A 20,031-nucleotide genomic window follows, 5' to 3' on the forward strand; every position below is an offset into this window, starting at 1 on the left:
GCAGGAAACATGCTTGTGAAAGCTCCACAGTACTCTGGTTTGGCAATATTTTAACTGCAGCAAGGTCTAATGTAATTGTATATAGTAAAACAGTAAGATTTTTTTTTTCTTTTTGGGGTGGTGAATAAAAAGTTAGGGAAGAAAACAATCAAAGGACTAACTTCAGTTTTTATTTAAATGCTCCAGTGGTATTACTGTATCTCATTTACCCAGTGTTTACACTTGATCTATTTAGAGGTGTTTTAGTGAACAGACTTAGAAAACTGGACCCAGTTTTCTAACTTAATGCATTAGTCAATTGCAAATTCAGTGCACTAGACAAAATTTAGATTAAGGGGTGAAGGGTTTATTTTAGCTTCTAGAATCTAAGAAGTTTCTTTTAAAAACAGCGTTACACAAGTTGTTTGTAAGTAAAATGAATTTTTATTAAAATTGCCGTTCTGATGGCTCAGTGATTTCAACTGCTCAGAGTTCAATTGATTTTCCATGGGGTTTTTTTGTTGTTGTGTGTGCCATGCCCGTCCACCCCCCACCCCGTGGTGTTCCTGGGGGTTGGCTGCTCTGTACTGATTTTGAAATGAGCTGAAAAAGTTGAGAAAAAGTGTCTAAATCCCATTCTTCTTATAATGTGCACAAACAAGTCCAGTCTTAAAAGCAGTTCAGTTGTTCTTTACAGCTGGTCTGTGTTGGTCTCAACCAAACTGTTTCATCCTCTGGTTTTTGACAGACTACCCAGGAAGCTGCGTCAGCTCCTGTGTATGTGGACAATTGTGTGTTTAAGAGTTAGGTCAGTCCATGTTTATTTTAGATGTAAGTCACTACCTTTTGAGTGCTCTGCTACTTAAGTCTCTTTTGTCATCTTCTAGCTATCTGACACGTTAAAAAATGGAGCGCAATAGCTTGTGCCTTATTTCTAAACTGAAGGAGCAACCTTTTGAAGAGAGCTATTAACAGCCCTGATTTCAGGGATAAAGTCACCCAAAAGTCATAAAATATTGAGGAGTCAATACAGAAGATATTTAGGGCCTTACGTTAATTCTGATTTTAGTGGAGCAGAAGGGGTTATATTAGAATGTCGTGATCGCTCTGGCAAGATGAAATCAATTTTGTTTGAAATAGGAGGCTTTTACCTTATTTGGCCTAAGTTTTCCCTGTTCTATTTGATGTGTTCTATTTGAGTTTTTATCAGATTTCTATTATAGTTTTCTAGAAGTCTATTCGGTGTGGGCTGGAGTTGTGGTGGTGTTTTTCTTTTGTTTATGTGTGTGTGTGTGTAAATGACTGGAAAATGTTTCTTTTCTCCTGATCCCTCTGTCCTTTCCTAATAAAGGTTTTCCCAGTAGGGTCTATTTTGTGAATTGAGGGAAGTTAGAATAGCAGGTCCTGCTTGTAAATGAGCGCTGTACTTTGGTGGTCCTGTTTTATGTTGTTTATCACTTCCATGCCAGGAGTTTTTTCCAGAGGTCTTGACCATGAGCATTGTTGATGTGCAGCACACCCTATGAAATGAGAATTAATGATGAGGGAAGGCAAAAAGCTGTAAAATCTGCAAAGTCTTCCCTTTTTTACCTACTGTGGGAGGACAAGTAATCCCTCACAGTTTTGGGGGGTGATGGGAAGAACCGATGCAACTTCCCCTTTGCAAGTCTCTTGGCAATAATTTAAAATTCTGGGTTTTGCCACAGGGTCCCACTCTCCAGTACCTGTGTTTTGAGTCTGTCCCCTTGTATCCTCTCAGATTATATTCCTTTTTTCCTGGGGCAGCCCCAGAGGAGAAAGGGCAATACCACCATCTCCCACTTGTCACAACAGCAGCAGTGCCATGCTGGTCTGGAGCCAGACTGTCCTGTGGTGGGCACCAGTTTTCCTGAAGACTGTGAACACTGAGACATGTTTTGGGTGGGTTTTTGGGCTTGGCTTTAGGTCTTTTGGTTTTGTTTTTAAAATGTGGCTTTTCTATGGTGAGCATGGAAACATCTGAAGTTTTGTGTGTGTGTTTATGTTGGACTTTCCAAGGAACTGAGGAATTGTCCACAAATGGTCTCACCAAAGATGGCTCCTGGGAGCACGGGAGGCTGCCTGCCTGCGGGGAGAGCAGTCTGGGCACCACCGGCCATGGGAGCTCCTCTTTCCAAATCGCAGCTAAATATGGAGCTAATCGGGGAGCTGTTTGCACCTTATTTTAAACTGTGCTGCTTTCAAATCATACAGGGAGGTGTGTGAGTGAATGTTATCTATCACAGTGTGCCTGAAGCAGGGCCACCAACAGAACAGACTGCTTAAAAAAATGAAAAGGACAAAATTTATGAAGGGTGAAGCACTCATGACAAATGCCTTGCTTAATTTTTTTGCTTAGAACGTGAGTAAGATATTTTTTTTTCCTTCTTGTTGAGGAAAGAAAGAAGTGCTGTCTCAGCCTGAGGATAACAAATGCTAAACTAAATGCTGCTGGCTGCAAACACCAGGATAACTTGGTTCCAGCAAGTCAGGTGCTGCAGCCTGCAACATGCTCAGCCAAGTATAGAAGGAGCTGCCAGTGGCATGATCTAACAGGCTAAATGTGGTGGCAGCTCTCGGCAGTGTTTGTGATTATCCTCTGTGCCCAGAAAACCCAGGTGTGAGCAGGGAGTGCCAGAGGTAAAGACCAGGACAAAGAGGGTAGTTCTTGGTGTTTTTATTGGCAGGAGAAAACTCTCAGCATTCCCCACCTGGCCTCTTCCTGCAGCCAGCCCTTTGCCTGAGAAGACAGCTTTCGAAGTACAAGCACCTCTGAATCAAAATCCAGCTAAAATAGGTTGTCTTGAGCTTCTCTTTTGACACAGTGCATCACGGTCATCAAGGATCCTGATTTCCTGTAAAATACAGAAATGCTTATGCATGCATACATGCCATATGATACTGCCTAAAATAATTCCATTTGAATTCTTGAACTCTTAAAATTGCTATTTGAAAAAGTAACCTGACATGTACAAAATATGTTTCAGTTGCTCAGCTGGATATGGGTTGTTTATGTTTTCTAGCTGTGATTCTTGGGGAGTGTCTGCTTGTAATCATATCCTTAAAGTTCCCTAGCCAGCCTGGAGAGAATATAGCACAACTCTCATGTGATGCAGATAATCGTGGATCCATTGGTCTAGTTTGTCTCTTGTTTTGTCATGCTTTTTTAAATTTTATTTTATTTTTTTAAAGGCTGGTGGTCTGATTCGTTCCTCAACCATGTCACCTACAGAACGGTAGCCCACAAAAGGAACTAACGAATCTCACAGGCACAATCTGTTTGGGCAGTCTTAAAAGATACAAGCAAAAGGGAGATCAAGGTTAAGTGCCTGACAAGTTCCTTAGCATCAGGCCAATAAAAACTCCTGGTCTGTTGACTTTTATGTTTTGTGGGGTTTTTTATTAGTCCTAATAATATGAAGAACTTATTAAAATCTTGGAGTTGTCACTGCAGGAGATCAAATGGCTTTTGGTCCTATTTGAGAGGACACCTTGCTATCTTGCTCTTGCTGTGAAAAAGCACCATTTTTGGCAGAGAAGTTGAAGCCCAACCAACTTGGCTGCAATAAAACAACAGGTCCCTGGTGCTGGCAGCCAAGTCAGCACTGCAAGAGCCGTAACGGCACCCACCAGCCTTTCTCACATTGCCCACTACACCTAGTGAGGAGAGAGAGATGTGATCTCAGCTTCAGATCTTTCCATCTGTTCCTCTGTTGTTAAACCAGAGAGGTGACTGATGCTGTAGGAATAACTCAGATAAGCAATCCACGTGGTCCAGGCTGCATGTCATCCTCGTTGCTTCATGGTCCGGTATGCCTGAAAAGCTGGGGGACATGAAGAGGGTGATGAGGGAGGGAATTTTTAAGTTATATTGGTGTTACCATTGTTTAGAGACTCAAGTTTAAATGAGGAAGTGAGTATGATGGATTAGGGTCTTGGTGTGTTTGTAGTGATCTGAAGTTCATCTTTATGCTTTTGCAAACCAGTCTGGAAAGGAACCGTGTTGATATTGGCAGCTTCAGGATGGTTGTGGAGTTAAGTATGGCAGCAAAATCTTAACTCATGCAAAAAGTACATTAATTGATGTTTTTATTACTCTTACTGATCACTATGCCTTCATATATTTCCTTAAAACTTCCACAGGATCTCACTAGTGATCTTGGTTGGTGTTTGTTATTATCTTTGTGTTTGGCCAATTATGCTTGCTTTCTAGGACCAAATTCCTTTTTTCAAAAAAACCCCACCACTGAACAAAAACCTGCAGTAAATGAATATTGAAGACATGGACTTATCTTAAAATATTAAAGCAAAAAGAAGTTTACTAAACCACATGAGGCAATTATTAACCAAGCAATAATTTTCCTTCTGCTTTGGCCTTCCAAGAGCATCATGTTAAATTGTTTTGGGATCTTAAGTTGATTTTTATATGTATGGCCCTTCTTTCTACATCCAAAGAGAGTCTGACTTTAGGACCTGCCAGAAAAGATACTGTAGAACTCTTTATTTCCTTTAATCCTTTAGATCTTTTATCTATGGAATTTCGCAGAAGCGTACAACTAGGATCCATTAAGGGAATAAGGGAATCGGTCAGTGAAACATGCTGTCTTACCCACAGCTTTTAGGAGTATGAGGTGCTATGAAAAACAGTAACAGCTTTATCAGCTATTGTTTCCACAGAGAGCCAGTGTGTTTTAGGACTTTAAAAAGGAAAAAAAAAAAAAAAAAAAAGCAGCTGAATATGCCTTAATTATTGAAATTGATTGTGGGGACCTATGATATTAAAGTCTGAAAATGGATGAAGAATGATAGTAGCTGTTGCTTCTCTGGAGGAACGTGAGATGTGAGCAGCTGTGAAAGGACTGTGAAATGCTATAACAATGCAAAAAAAGGATTTGAAATGAAATGTTATAGTAGGGTATGCTTATTGGCTCTCTGATGTTTTGGTGTGTGGTTTGTAGTTGAGTAGGACCTTCCAATTTGTGTGATTCTGCCTCTGTGTGTTGAAGGCTTTCTTTTAAAATAAACAAACAAAAGTGCCCACAAACAACACAATGAAATACTGGAGGAAGAGACAGACGAAGAATAATGATGCTGGGGGGCTTGTTTTAAAATAACTAAAGGATGGGAAAAGAATTTATCAGTGTTGAGTGCGAGGTTCTGTTCATTCAGCATTCCTACCTATTTTTGATTACATACTGGAAATAGAAAAAAAAATGCTAAAAATAACGAGGATCACAAGGAAATGTGTGTGAAGTAGCAGTGTTGGATGAATCTATTTTAACAAATACATTGGAGCTGTGGTAACTTGCTTTTTGGTTGTTCTGATGATGCTAGCATTTGAAGTAATTCCAATATACTATAAAATACTGAATCTTGGGGCGTTCTCTGCCAAAGAATCTCTCTGAATCATCTCAGTCAAGCTTAAAAATACTAATTGCCTTCTAAATGAATTGGGAAATGAGACTGAAATGTTAATTGTGACTTCAGGCTATAGTGTCCTGTGCAGTGTCTGAATCTGAAAAGTGAAGCCTCAGGTCTCTTTGAAGCTTCTGTAATAATACAAATAAGCTAGACTCAGCTAGTCTTGGTCATCTTTTAAAGACAATAACAGGGTTTATTGTCATCTTGCTAGGATTTATTTTTCAGGCTGTGATAGAATCACAGAACGTGTAAGGTTGGAAGGGACCTTTAGAGGTCATCTAGTCCAACGCCCCTGCAGTAAGCAGGGACACCTTCACTAGATCAGGTTGCTCAGAGCCCCATTAAGCCTGACCTGGAATGTCTCCAGGGATGAGGCCTCCACCACCTCTCTAAGCAACCTGTCCCAGTGGTTCAGCACCCTCATAGTGAAGAACTTCCTAATGCCTAATCTAAACCTACCCTGTTGTAGTTTAAAGCCGCTGCCCCTCGCCCTATCGCTACATGCCCCGATAACACGTCCTTCCCCAGCTTTCCTGTGGGCACCTGTCAGGTACTGGAAGGCCGCTATAAGGTCTCCCCTGAGCCTTAATAGCTTGATTGCAGTTGTTGAAGTGTTCGGTTTATCTTGCCGGGTGCCTGACTAGTACCAGCATGTTTTGTTTTGTTAATGTTTTACTACAGCATTAGGAAAGCACAGCGTGTTGTCTGTGCTTCATCCCGTAAGCTGCCAGTTCTGAGGGAAGCTGTTTTCTCTGTTTTCTGTGTCAAATATAAAAGCCCCACTTCTATATTTAGGCAACTTGTTCACGAGATACGGCAAGATGTTCTTACTCAGTGGGCAGCATGGTGAGTTGGCAGTGACGGTGTCTCACATGACTGATAATGCAGAAGTTTCTCTTGATAGTGCTGTAGGTATGACAAGGAGTTGTGATGAAGGAAGAGCAAGATAGGGATAGTTCACAGTATCCCCAAAATACCGATCAGAAGAGCTGCTTAAAAATAGCTGCTACTGCATGCCTGTGGTATTCTGGAAAAGGAGAGTTGATGTGTGGTAGAAAATATTGCCTATTTAAAGATTTACTAGTATTTCCAAACATCCCTAATGGCTACAAGAGATTTCCCTTCATGCAGAGATAACTTGATACACGCTTACGTTATAGGTGACTTCAGAGGTAAAAGTACAGAAAGAGTAATAAGTAAATGCAAACCTGCTTTCTGTTTCCACAGAAAAGCTGTATGTAGTGTTTATGCTGAAAGGTTAAGGTGGAAGGTATAAGGAAGATAGGTCGTGTGTTCTCCAACTCTGATAAAGGAGATCTACACTGTGACTTTGTCACCAGTTTCCCTGAAGGAGAGAACACAACTGCAGATGCTCCCAGGAGTGTTTCTACCCATGGCATCCTACCCCTGAACTGGTGGCTTGTTCGATTATGGAAAATGGCTGGGTGTGAACTGACTTTTGATCTTTAATCATCTCATCATCCACCCTGATTTTTCTTTAAAAAACAAAGAAACCACCCAATAAAATGTTATCAGGTGGAAGAACCTGAGGACTGCATTTGGCTGTGAGCTGAGCAAATACAGGATCAAGGTGTGTAGGGATTACTCTGAGGTGCAGGTAGGGCAGATACTGTAGGCAAGATTTTGGTAGATGATTCTCTGAGCTCCCATAGTTTCCTTTACATAAATAGTAGGTGTGTACACACCACAAAGGTGTAAGAAAAGGAGCTGACTGTTTAAATGTTGTTGGTGTATTTCACAGGAAATGGAAAAAAAAGTATATGTTGAGTGGCTCTCACTTGTGGACACTTACTGAACATTAGTAGCTAATTCTTAACAACTCTTAGTCATTTTTTAATTAAAACTTTCTACTAAATAACCCAATTCTTTGCTCAAAACGGGCCATCTAGCTTGATCTTTGTCCTTCGTTGGTGACAGGTTTATGTTTGTGTAAGCAGAACACAGCCCCACCTAGAAATATGCTTGTTTCTCACTTCAGAAAGGACAGGTTTTCTAAAATTTTAAAGTGCTAGCACAGCTGCTCTGAAAAATTTAAATGGGAAACGATAGCAAAATCAGGCATTCTGTAGAGCAGGCTTAGGCAAAAGGACTGTGATTTCAGTTATGAAAACGTTCTCTTGGTGGGAGGGAATCCTGTTTTAAAGGAAGTTAAAGGAGCAATTACCAGAGACAGGAAAAATGGGCAACAAGATGTACACTAACAAAAGTAAATGTTAATGACTAAGGGACTAAAAAGTGAATTCCAGTGTGGTTAGATATAAAGCACTTAATAAATGGAAGAAAAAATACCACATCAGTTGTAGAGTGAGTTGTAGATTTGGATAGTAAAACCTCAAGCAGTACAATGAAGGAAGGAGTAGCAGTAGTTGTTTGTGTTTCAGGTTTTGAATGAAGTAGGGGGATACGTCTACCTCATGTAATATTACAGATCTTACAGACAGTTGTAATCTATGAAATAAAAGGATATGAGATGGCATCTGCCAAAATGAACATCCTCAGGCCAGCAGGCCATTTAACTCCTTGTCTAGCCCACCCAGTCCACAGCAATCTGAATCACTGAAGTTGAGTAACTGCAGAAGCCCTAGCATCCTGTTAGTGCAGTTCCAGGGCAAGCTCCAGTGAAAAGCCACTTTTTTGGTGTTGACTTCCTGAAGCTTGTGGGGGCTCTATGGGAACTGTCCCTGGAGGACTGTTGTTTGACGCTCTCTTTCTGTGTGCAGTTGATAATTTCCAAACTGAAATAACTGGGTGTCTCTATGTACCCTGGGTGCTGCAATTGTGGCTCAGGGTCTTGTTTGGACTCAGTGATGAGCCTGTCATCTCCTTCCTCCCCCCAGCCCCACCCCATTGAGTTCTGGGAGACAGCAGCTGCTTGGGTGTTTCCTGAGCCCTTCCTGTGTTGTCTTAATAGAACCAAGCTATTTTAATCTTTTCTACGTCTTCGTAGCTGACCAAGGGCTGTCCACAAGCCAACTTATCTCCCCTTCTCTAAATGCAGTACTTCTGTTTGTGGTCAGCATTTGTGCATTGTTTTGTTTGTTTGGTCTTGAGCCTTGAATAGCTGGCACCTTGCTGTGGCTGCAGAGCATCCCACAGAGCTGGTGTTCCTTACTTCTGCTGTTCGCATTACTGGCAGCCACCTACCTCCCAGGGGATCTGTGCTGGTAACTATTATGTGTGGAGATGATGAGTCTGAAAAGTTACCCTCCATCCCTGCTTTCTTCTGATTCAAAATTAGGGAGAGATCAGTTGTAACCATCCCTCACATAGAGAGGCAGAGGGGCAGCTGTGAGGGGAAGTGTGGAGCCCTGACATGCTTGGTCTGCACAAAACTAGGTGTTGGTCAGCACGGTGAGATGTCTGCCGGCTGCAGCAGCTCAGGGACGAAGGTTTCTGGATTTGGTTTGTCGGGAAGCTAATCACTTCTGGCTCATATCACAATAAGCCTGTGGCTTCCCAGCATCTTTTCACAGGCCTTGAATGCAGATTATGTGACTTTACACATAGCTTTAGTGTAATTGGCAATTATCAGATGTTTTTAAGGATTAAAAGAGGGATCCCAGGAATTTGCTGTGTTTCTGTGTAACTTTACAAAACTTCAGGCTCTGTTTCCTCCAGTTTGTTTTCTTTTTTTTTCTTTCCCTACCCCCTTTTTTATTTTCTTCTAAATTGAGTTGTTTAAATCTCTACTGAAGATGTCAAGGCTGGTTAGAGGAGGAAGGTTGTGTGTCTGTCTCATCCAATTTCTGTATCGCAAATACAGCTGAAGCTAATTAGAAGAGACCTCTGTAGTCATTGTACAGCATCAGAACAAGGTTATATTTTTTTAGCTTTGACAGCTACGTGGAAGGTGTCCATCTCTGATGGATGGGAGTTTTTAATTACAAAAGATTCAGCTTTTTTCTATTTAAGAAGCATTTTTGGACAGAATAGTTACATAATATTGCCATCCCTGATGCAGTTGTTGAGCATATGTGTTGAGAAACAGCCCTGTATATGTATATAAACGCACCTAAAATGACCTGTAGTCTGAGGAGCATATCTGGAACAAGGCCTGATGTGATGAGATAGAAGAAAGCAAAACAGCTGTGGTCTTCCTCTATCCTTCTGGCATGTGGTACAGATGTTGCACTATGTGCACATAGCAATAAGGGACCAGTTATATCAGACTTTGCTCTCAGGCAAACTGACAGACAGGGGTAACATGAATACTCCAAAGGTACGGTAGCTTTTGCTGTCTGTCAGCCAGCATTGTATCAATTCCAGCACAGATAAAATATTGTAAAGTTATGAGTCCAATGTGGAAAAGCCTACCACCATCATCATTCTCTTCAGACTACCTGTGACTGTTTTCAGTGTTTCTGATGCCAAGTTGACTATTTATTGTGGGATAATATGGAAAGCTGTCCACACAAATAAAGCATGGTATGTTTATCAATTATACATATTTTAATTTCAGGTCCTTAGAAGAACACCATGATCATCCTAACATGGTAATGGGAGATCTTCAGTCAGATGAAGAAGATATTATAAACAGTTCTGATGAAGATGATGACACAAATTCAGATTCCAGCAAAGGAGAGCCTGATACTCACGAAGATAAGCAGGTATCTTTTTATCTTTGTACTCTGAAGATATTCACTCTTGCACTATTTTGTAAGTTGTAACTTATTGGGATATTTTAAAATAAAAGGTGTGGAGTCAACATAACATTGTATATTTATTTTTGTCATTCTTATTGTTATTTTTTTTCCATAAAATTTGAATATGCTAGCCTGATATTAAGAGGTCAGGTGTAGAAATATGCCACTACAAAGTGCATATTGCCTGACATAACTCTTCTTAATCTTTCACTGTGTCATGGATCTGTAGACCTGCTTACCATGCCCCTATAGGACAGGTACGCACACAGATGATTGTTTGGAGATCTTCAGTTTTGAGACTTGCAAGTTCCTTTTAATGAGGCTGTCTGCACCTCACAGCTCCTAGAGTGTGCGATGTCTCTTGTGCACTGAACAGTTAAAATCGTCCTTTAATTTGCCACGCTTGGTGGAGCCCAAGGAAGCACTGTAAGGTCGAGAAGGTCCTTCTAAAAAATCTCTCGGAAGCTGTGGTTTTGCCTGGATGCTCCTATTTGGGGGATCTCAGCCAAGGCTGTGTCCCAGTAACCATTGCAGGGCAGGCAGCTTCGGTATGCTAACCTCCCAAATCACTGCTTGGTGCATAGGGGATGGATGAGTGAAACAGTTGTTAATTCTTTTTAGTGGCATGATACCCAGAGCCCTCAACCTGCCTTTCAGTATTTACTTTCCTTATTTCTCTCCTTTGGTGCTAAGGAGGGACTTTGGCATGTGCATGGGAGACCTGCTATTGCAGAACCACCTCTGTGGCCCTCTGAGGAGGATAAGCAACACTTGATTGTTGTGGTTAAGATCTGATCTCCTGCTAGCTTCTGAGAGTGCCACCTTGGAATGATTTCCCCTATTTTAACTGTATTTTTTCCTCAAATGAGGAGCAGGAAGGCAGCACTACTATTTTGAATGAAGTTCTGAGGGTCCTACCCCTCTTCCTGGGGATACCTGTTTCTGACTTACCAGCTGTGGATGCCCTGACACCAGCCTGTCCATAGACCGGTGCTTCCCCGCAGCACCAGACCTGGCAGCTCTGACTTGGTAGTGCTGGAAGAGAAGACTTGACATTGAGGTGTCAGACCTGAATGTCATTTAATCAGATCTTCTGAGGAATAAGCTGGGGAAGGCAAAGAGAGTCGAGGGAAAAAAGCTTGTTCCTGTGAAACTAAGCAGAACTGTACCTGTGTAGAAGCTAACTTACCCTGTGTGCCTCTAGAAACACCCTTTCACAACAGAGTTTTACAGGAAAGGTTCCCCTTGCCAGGTTTCTTGTGCAGGCTTCACGGAGTAATTCAGCGCTTGCTACGCAGCATCTGCTTGTGGGCTTGTTTCAGCCGCCTGCGGCACGTGAGGCCCGGCAGCTGGGGATTAACCACCAACTTCCGAACAGGGAGAGCAGCTGCAGAGGAGAGCCAAGCAGGCCCCACATCGGTCATCAGCTGGGCTTGGTTTTGTTTTTCCTTCCCACAAGCATCTGGTCATTTGGATGCTTTTTATCTGTTAGAGCAGGTACAGGATCCTTCCCAATGACATGCCCGAGAGCCCAATTTGATTCCCTTTCTTAGGCCTACACTGTCTTTGGCTGAGCAAATGCAAAGTGGCCTTCGCAGTGCCAGCTGGTATGTGAAGAGTCTTTCAAACAGGGCTGGAAACAGACTTTGGTTTTGTAATTGTTTAGTGGTAGCATCTTGTTCTCAAAACACTAATTTTCATCTCATTTGCAACTATCCCATCCATAGTGATGGCAGATACCTTGCTCTGCATAATTGAGTTACTTGTGAATTCAGCCTGGTGGGGAGCGTGTCAGCTGCGCTTTCTAAAGAGGCGCTGAGGCTGGAGGATGGGTGTTACAATCTCCTCTGAATCAGACTGACCCTCACTGGGTAGATCTGAGTGGTTTTTTGAAAAGAAGTTTAATTTTCAGATGTAAAATCCCAGCTCTGTGTGAAGGTGTCTATGCAGTATATAAATAATGTATTTTGCATACATGTGATGCAACACTGAATTATGAATTTTATAAATTAATGTATAAATTCAGTAATTCAGCACTGTGTCGATAAATTCAGTTGAAAATTGATTTGGATTTTTAAATTTGTTTTGAATATAGTAGTATCATTAAAACCAACCTTTGAATAATATCATCAGTTCCATGGTTTGACTTCCAGCACTTGAGACTTCTTTATAGGTTCGGAGAAGACCTAAGACTCCAGATGAACTTTGCAACATCAGCACTTATGAGCCAGCAGCGGTTCATATATATAAGGCCACTGATTATCTGCTTTTCTAGATAAACTGTTCAGTGCTTGTGCTACATACTCAATACAGTCTCCCCAGGGCTTCCATCGTTGTATATCTTTGTGATGTTTCAGTGTTCTTCATCCATGCTCTTTCTTTGCAGCCCATTGAATTGAAAGCCTGAATATCTAATAGATGTGGTGACAGCTGTCAGCAAAGAACCATATGGCAAACCATGAGAGCTGTTACGGAGAAAGGTGTTTTATCTGAGGGAAACTGTACATGGGAGTTACGCTGTGTAGAAAATGCATTTGCGTCTTGACACCTTCTGCTTTGCTATACCTGTTCCTTCTCTCTGATGTTTAAACAGTAGCATTGATGGTTTTTCTGGAAGCCAAATGCAGGCACATAGAACCCCACATTGTCTCCTCAGTGTCTCAGGTAGATGATGAGGCTCACACTTTTACATTGTTGCAGTACAGTTGCTATGTATTTCAGCATCTCTAGTAGATTGTCAGAAGCTGAATTTTCACTGTGATTCCCCCCCCCTTCTTTTTCTCCTTTAATCTTCTTTTTCAGTAAAGAAAATGTGTATTTCTTTTAAGATGTTCCTGAAACCCATTTAAGTTTACTCCAGATATTGGTGTTGCTATGTTAATCAGAGAAAAAAAAAATCAAATAATATAGAAATATTGTCTGTGCTCTGCTACTTTTGCTAAACAATAATTTTCATTTACTAGAGCTTCGTTATGGGCTTCAGTCCTTTCTGCAATAATTAGAAAGGCTGATAGTGTTATAAAACGTATTCTCAGCTAATATTGTTGTTTCCATCTACAAGCTAAATAGATTTTCTCACAGATCCTGAAAGCTAGAAGATTTCAAAGCAGTATAAAATGTTTTTATTATAAATGACTATTGTATAATTGCATTGGATTTGAGGAACCACACTTCAGAAATGATCTGTACAACAGTTTTAGTAGGTGCATAGTATAACATATAATTTTGTTTGCAGAGTAAGGCAGCTGGAAAGAAGACAAAGGTTTACCATATTGCCAAGGAGATCATGAGCTCAGAGAAAGTGTAAGTGTCAGTGCTAAAGTTAACAACTACTCGGTTTAATTTAATTGGACAATTAAAATGTAACTGTTTGCCTCTTCTTGCTTTTCTGATAGGTTTGTGGATGTGCTAAAGCTCTTACACATTGTAAGTACCCCAGAAAAAGAAGTTTCCTCTTCTGTTGTTTAATCTGTTAAAGTTCTATGTTTAGGCTTTATTGTGGTGAAGTAATTTTTTTTTGTCCCCTGCTGTGTCTACGTGTCAAAAATACAAACCAATTGATCTAATTAAGCAATTTCAGATTTTATATAGTGGACAAATGTTTTGTTGTTTCCTTTTGCATCTCCTTAATAAACATACACTGTCTTCCAGCTCAGTGGGGGGTTTTATTGAAAATGGAATATATATCCATTTATGTTATATTCATAAGCCAGCTTTTACCATAGCAACCAAAATAAAATCTTTGGCTAGAATAACATTTTGAAGTAGCAGGGAGAGGCAGGAACAATTTACCTTTAGAGATGGTAAATGAAACTACACATTCTTTAGGTAATCTAACTAATTAGCCCTAAGAGTGCATCCATCACCATGGCAGCATATTTTTTTTGGCTGCAATTCATTAACAGATGCATGCTTTCTGATAGCAGCTGTGATTGCAGTATGTACGATGTCTTGTCTGCAGCAAGGGTTAACTATTCAATCCACGCTTATGCAGACCAGTCATCTGTTAAGCGTGCTGTGTTGAAGGTGATAACAGTAAATTAATGAAGAATTTAGCTTGCTCTAGCTCCATTTTATGTGTTTTCTGTCAACTTCGAGGTGATATGTGTTTGTACCATTTTGTCACTCTATTAAATGCAAGCATAGTGATTTTTTTATTATTATTTTTTCCTTGGGCAATAGCAGTGGCTATATTGCAAACAGATGCATTGGTCTGTCTTGGTCTCTTGAGAAGTGTGTTCTGTGTAACAGGGAACAAAGGCTCTTACAGATGGATGTGTACAGTCCTGTAACACCGAGGTCTTTCAGGAAACGAAAAAATTAGCGCACCACTTGCGGATTCCTCTTTTGCCTTCCACTTTAGTTAATTGATTTTGAGTTGTGGCCAATGTATAATTTATCTTCAACGTGGTTTCCAGTACAGAACTTGAGCTTCAGTGTTGGTTAAAGAAAGAGAATTGTCCTGATAAACATAGACAAGTTTTAATAATACTCTAATTATTGTATTTTTCAGGCATATAACTTATGTCTTAAAGGTGTTTCCACTTTTCAGTGTGTCATTTCTTCAGGTAACACTGTTAGGAAAGGCCACCGGTGAGGAGGATGCAGACAAGCAGAGGAAGAATGTGGGAGCGAGAAAATAGTAGGGAGAGTAGGAAGTTTCTGGGATAAACATAAGATTGTCTTCCCAGTGTAAATGTGCAGCGTGTGTAGGGTGCTTGTGGCTTTCTTCTGATGGATCACTCACAGCACTGTTCATGACACTGTGCTAGTTTCTAGCTGCCAAACACAAACCATTAGAAATGTTTTTGTTGGCTAGCAGTAACAATTGACATGTATTCAGCTTGGTCTAACAGAGAGGATGCTAGGCTAGGAGTCCAGGAAATACCTTGTCCTCAACTTGTCCATGTGCTTGCAGTGTGAGCCTTGGGTGAGTGTCCTTGTCAGAGCAGGCACCAGTTTTGAGGCTCTGTGTGTGTGCATTTTTCTTTCATAAAAGTTGTTCTATCTGATAAAGTTTGCAGAAAACTTTATATTTATTTCCAGAGTTGTATGCCTGAGGCTTTGCATACGTTCTTCACAGGCATTATTAAATCTGTTTGTTTAATCAGGTGATTTCTTAAGGATAATATTTAAATATTGATAAAAGTATCCTTTTGATTTCACGTGCACTGAACCACTTTGGTTTACCAGTGTAAGTGGTAACAGTGTCAGGGTTACCAACCAACAGTGAAGCAACCTCTGACAGATTTCTGGAATCAAAACTTTGATTTTTCCATAGGCTGAGCTGTTTTATCCATAGCAAAGATTTGTCCAGCCAGCTGAGGGTCTGTTATATCTTCTGAACCTTCTACCAGTGGTTTCCCAAAGAGTCAGTACTTGTAATTTAGTGACTAAGTCCATTAGCGATGATCTGAAATTACTAGTATTCTTCTCAATCTAACAGTTAGTGCAGCTCATGGCTCTTAGTGCCACCAAGGAACTGGATTGTTGATGTAAGAAGGAGGTGTTTACATTGCTGCTGCTTCTTACAGCTTTTGAAGTAGAATCTAAAGCAGTTGAGAAGGTGAGCACGTGGTTGCAAATTAGTGACAAGTGCCACTAAAATTTTTTTAGCATTTTTTTTTTTTTATTTCATACTAACAAAGTCAGTCAAGTTAGGTGGAACAACTTGCCTGAGATAGGAGTGGTCATGCCTGTTTGGGCACTGTCATGCTTTTTAAGTACGTGTGGCTGTTTCTGTTGAAGACACTACAGAAATTCTCAAGAAAATGATAAACACTTGGGGTCATTTCTACGGCATGAAATGAGCTGGTCATAGCAGAGATAAGGCTCTGCACGCTGGTGTGTGCTCAGACAAAGTGAGTGGGGTTGCTGGAGCAGTCGGACATTAGCTGTAATCTTCTGCATTCTCTGTATTTCTGCTAACTGTTGTAATGTTCATTTAGAGGAGGAGATTCCAGTAAAATGCTTTTATAAACTCGGGGGGGGGGGGGGGGGGGGGGGAAGAGGCTTAGTTCAAACCAGTTCATCTGTATGTATCTCTGTGAGATGATTCATTATGGTTTCCAGAGAATAAACAAATATTGAGGATATGTGAGAAGTGCTGTTTCTTCCCTAAGGGGAAACAAGGAACCATGAACTGGATGTAAAACATAAGCGGTGTAAAAGAAACAAGTAAGTTTGTCACCGCTGTCTGAGATGCTCTGTGCTCAAAACCACCTGGTGTTCCTGGTAAAGGAGTCAGCCAGGATCAGAGGTTTGTACCTCTATTTTTGGGGGATCCTTTGGAAAAGGTTTTCTTTGTAAAAGGGAGAGGACCTCCTCAGCAGCACCCTCTTGCTGTAAGGGCAAGCTGCTTGACTTATTTGCTGACATTTCTTTTGTCCTTTTTTGTTCCTGGTTTCTTTTTTTTCCCAAAATCAACCCATCTCTTTTTGTTCTTGCATCCTCACTGATTTTGTTTTCCCCTTCCTCCTATGGTATGGGCTTCTGGTCCAGGAAAGGAACGTGCCTTTTGGGATAGCTCCTTCCACTGCAGGCCTTGATATGTGATTTTTGTGCTGTGTGAGTAGAGCAAACCTTAGGTTTTCAGGCTTTTGCCTAAGCTTTTAGAGCTGGGCTTCTGACTTACATCCCAGTTCTGACTTTACTAGGACTCTGACGGCAAGTAGGAGGTTGTCGGGAGGCACCTGTAACTCTCCTGCAGCCATAAGGTCAGTCTCTTACTGGAGAAGGCGGATAAGAAATCAAACTCCCACCTCATCCCCTCCCCGTTGTGTGTCCCTCCAGAGGCACTTACAAGAGTGGGAAATGCTGTTTCCAGTTCAGAAGACACTTGTAAAATTATATATATATGAAAACTGTATATATAGTGAACTTAGACTTTTTGTATGTTGCAGTTAGCAGTAGATTTAGAAAAAGAATGTAGTGGGCATACTGAGAAAAAAAATAGCTATGGCTTTTGGTGCATTCCTGACCTCTGCTCCTGGCTTACAACTGGCCTACTGTTTGGCTGTGAAACACCTCCAACTCCTTTTTCTCCAACTGTAAAACTTTAATATTTGACCCGTCTGTGGTGAACATGTTGATAAATTTTTAGCCTATGAAGTGCTTTGAAATTGCTGATTGAGGTATTTGATAATGAATTGCAGCTGTAGTCATCTTATTAAAAAGGCTAATGAAATACTTTGGGTTTGGAAAGAAACATTGGCCTACTACCCAACTTCATAGAATCATAGAATGTGTTGGGTTGAAAGGGACGTCAAAGATATGTAGTTAATCTGGGAATATGCCACAGTCATATAATTAATTATTGTAAAAAAAAAACCCCAACTGGATTGTATTGGTAAAGGCTTAAAAATTATTTTACTACCTGAGAAAAAGGTGTGGAACTTCTTGACAGTTTTCCAGAAGCAATCTCTTATGTGTGAAACCGTTACAATCTTACTCGTGGTCTTCATTAATGATCACTTAACTGCCTACAGCTAATAGTGTAACTCTAGTTCAGACTGCCTATTTATATATTCAATAATGTATTTGTGAAATCTTCCATAGCTGTATTCCTAGCTACAGTTTCATGTTTACAGTTTGTCACATACAGCAGCCTGGCTGTTCCCTAGAGTGTGAAACTTCCTCCCCTTCCCTCCCCCCTCCCCCCGTAGGATGTGAGGATGTGTGTGTGTGTTCCTTGAAAAGCATCCAAATGCAATTTTTTTTTTTTCCTTAAATTAAACTGATATTTGAGCTGTCTGCAGGTGTATTTAGCTGGGAGTTGTACCCCAGCGGAAGGGATTATGGCTTATTTTTGCTTTGCTGATGGTATGTTCTAGGAGAACAGATCCAAGATGAATATTGGTTGAAGCTTTAGCAGTAAAATATGTGACCACATTTAGATCATGTAGTTCTTTCTCTTGCAGTTAGATTTACACAAACTTTAAATTCACCCCTTGGCAATTACCTTCATTCAGCTATTAGATACCTGAAGGTGCTCGTAACCAAGTCAGCCACTGAGTGAGGGTTTAGTCTGATCAGTACCTATTTTGATTTACAATTGAACTTGTTCCTTTGCTCCCTGGACTGCTGTGGGCAGGTCGCTTTGCTGTGTGCTGGGAATCCTCCAGTGGAAAGAACTGAGAGGGATTGTGAGTCAGGGCCTTTGCAGAGGGGAAGTGAGTGCGTGGGTTGATCTGGGATGATTCACAACAGGGTCAGAATTATTTCAGATATTGTGGCCCTTTGCTTATTTAAGGGAGCTGTGTTGAAGGAGGGGTGGGAGGAAACAAAAGCAGTGATGGTGGTGTCCTTCTCAAATATTGTTTGAAAGCTGAACATCTCTGGGGAGAGTGTATGCTAGTAGAACAAATAACATTCTGTAAACATTTTCAAGTTGGGAATGTCTTATGAGGCAGTAATTCAGCAACAGTATGGGATCAGAGGCTGGTTTGGGTTGGAAGGAACCTCAGAGCCCATGTAGTTCCAACACCCCTGCCATGGGCAGGGACACCCTCTGCTAGCCCAGGTTGCCCAAAGCCCCATCCAGCCTGGCCTTGAACACTGCCGGGGAGGGGGCAGCCACAGCTTCTCTGGGCAGCCTGGGCCAGGGCCTCACCGTCCTCAGGGAAGAATTTCTTCCTTAATATCTAATCTAAATCTACCCTCCTTCAGCTTAAAAGCATTACCCCTTGTCCAGTGACTACATACCCACATAAACAGTCCCTCTCCAGCTTTCCTGTAGGCCCCTTTAGGTACTAGATGGCTGCTCTGAGGTCTCTGCAGAGCCTTCTGTTCTCCAGGCTGAACAAGCTCCGCACTCTCGGCCTGTCTTCACAGGTGAGGTGCCCCAGCCCTCTGATCATCTTTGTGGCCCTCCTCTGGACTTGCTCTAACAGCTCCATGTCTGTCTTGTACTGGGCATCCCAGAGCTGGACATAGTACTCCAGGTGGGGTCTCAGCAGAGCAGAAAGGGAGAATCCCCTCCTTTGACCTTGATGCTTCTTTTGACACAGCCCAGGATACAGCCTGTATCAGAAGCCTTTATGTACTGTGTACTCAGAAGCCTTTAAAACTGCCTAAACTAGATTTTCCTTAAAGGGAAATACCTTAGTGTAAACTAAGATTTCTGCTTGGAAAGATTGTGCTTTAAAAGGACAGTGATGAATGCTGTGCTCTTGAAGTAGCTGACTGTATCAGAAGATTATTATTGGACCAGAATACAGTGTAGAAGTACCAGCTGTAAAGTAGCTCTTCAGAAAGTGTACAATGGCCTCTCTGCTTCTGAAAGGAAAATTATCCTGGGTAGCAGCTGGGATGATTTCGTATAACCAGCATAATCTTTTATTTTCTGTCTCGCAGCATATGAAACTTTTGTTGCAAATGATGCTTTTCAGTGAAATATGCACATTAATGCCAAAGCATGGCAATTTGTTTGGCTTTTGGGGCTTTGGGTTTTTTTGAGTAAGGTTGTAATATTTGAAAGGCTCATTTTAAATTATAAATCTGTCTTCAAAATTCACTGTTACGGGTTGCTACTTTGCTTCAAACAGAATAAATTCCAGGGCAGATCAGGTGACGTCTTTTGAATAGACTGCTGAAAGCCGTGTTATATAGTATACACTTGTAATATGAATTACTTCTTACAGGATCGGAGCAATGTGTATAATGCAACAGGAATTCTACTTTTATTTATCAGTGAAGGGATTTAGTTTTAGAAGGAGCTAGGTTCTGGTGCATGAAATTATTATTACTCCAGTTTCGAAGTCATTCAACCTATTTGTATAAAAAAGTTGTCCCCTGAATAGATTCCACCTTTTGGAGTGAAATTTCAGGGTTTACTTTTTACCTATTTTATATTCAGTAATTAAATCAGACCTATGTTTTGTGCTTTTGGATAAAAATTACTTTTCCAGAAGGCCAGTACCTCCAAGTGTAAACACTGCTCACTCCAACC

The 20,031-nt window shown here is 41.0% G+C and overlaps 1 protein-coding gene across 1 annotated transcript in view; it reads left to right on the forward strand.

Annotated features, from left to right (window-relative positions):
• The window catches only part of FGD6 (FYVE, RhoGEF and PH domain containing 6), a gene marked incomplete at its 5' end in the record, with an annotated part of 69,179 nt that overhangs the window by 17,415 nt on the left and 31,733 nt on the right, over positions 1 to 20,031 (forward strand). Inside the window, 3 exons of the mRNA XM_084262518.1 lie at positions 9,899 to 10,046; positions 13,318 to 13,385; positions 13,478 to 13,508. Coding sequence (XP_084118644.1) covers positions 9,899 to 10,046; positions 13,318 to 13,385; positions 13,478 to 13,508 — 247 coding nt within the window. The remainder of the gene's footprint in view (positions 1 to 9,898; positions 10,047 to 13,317; positions 13,386 to 13,477; positions 13,509 to 20,031) is intronic.

This window comes from Gallinula chloropus, assembly GCF_964237585.1.
Source record: "Gallinula chloropus genome assembly, chromosome: 1".
In the NCBI taxonomy this organism is placed as follows: domain Eukaryota; kingdom Metazoa; phylum Chordata; class Aves; order Gruiformes; family Rallidae; genus Gallinula; species Gallinula chloropus.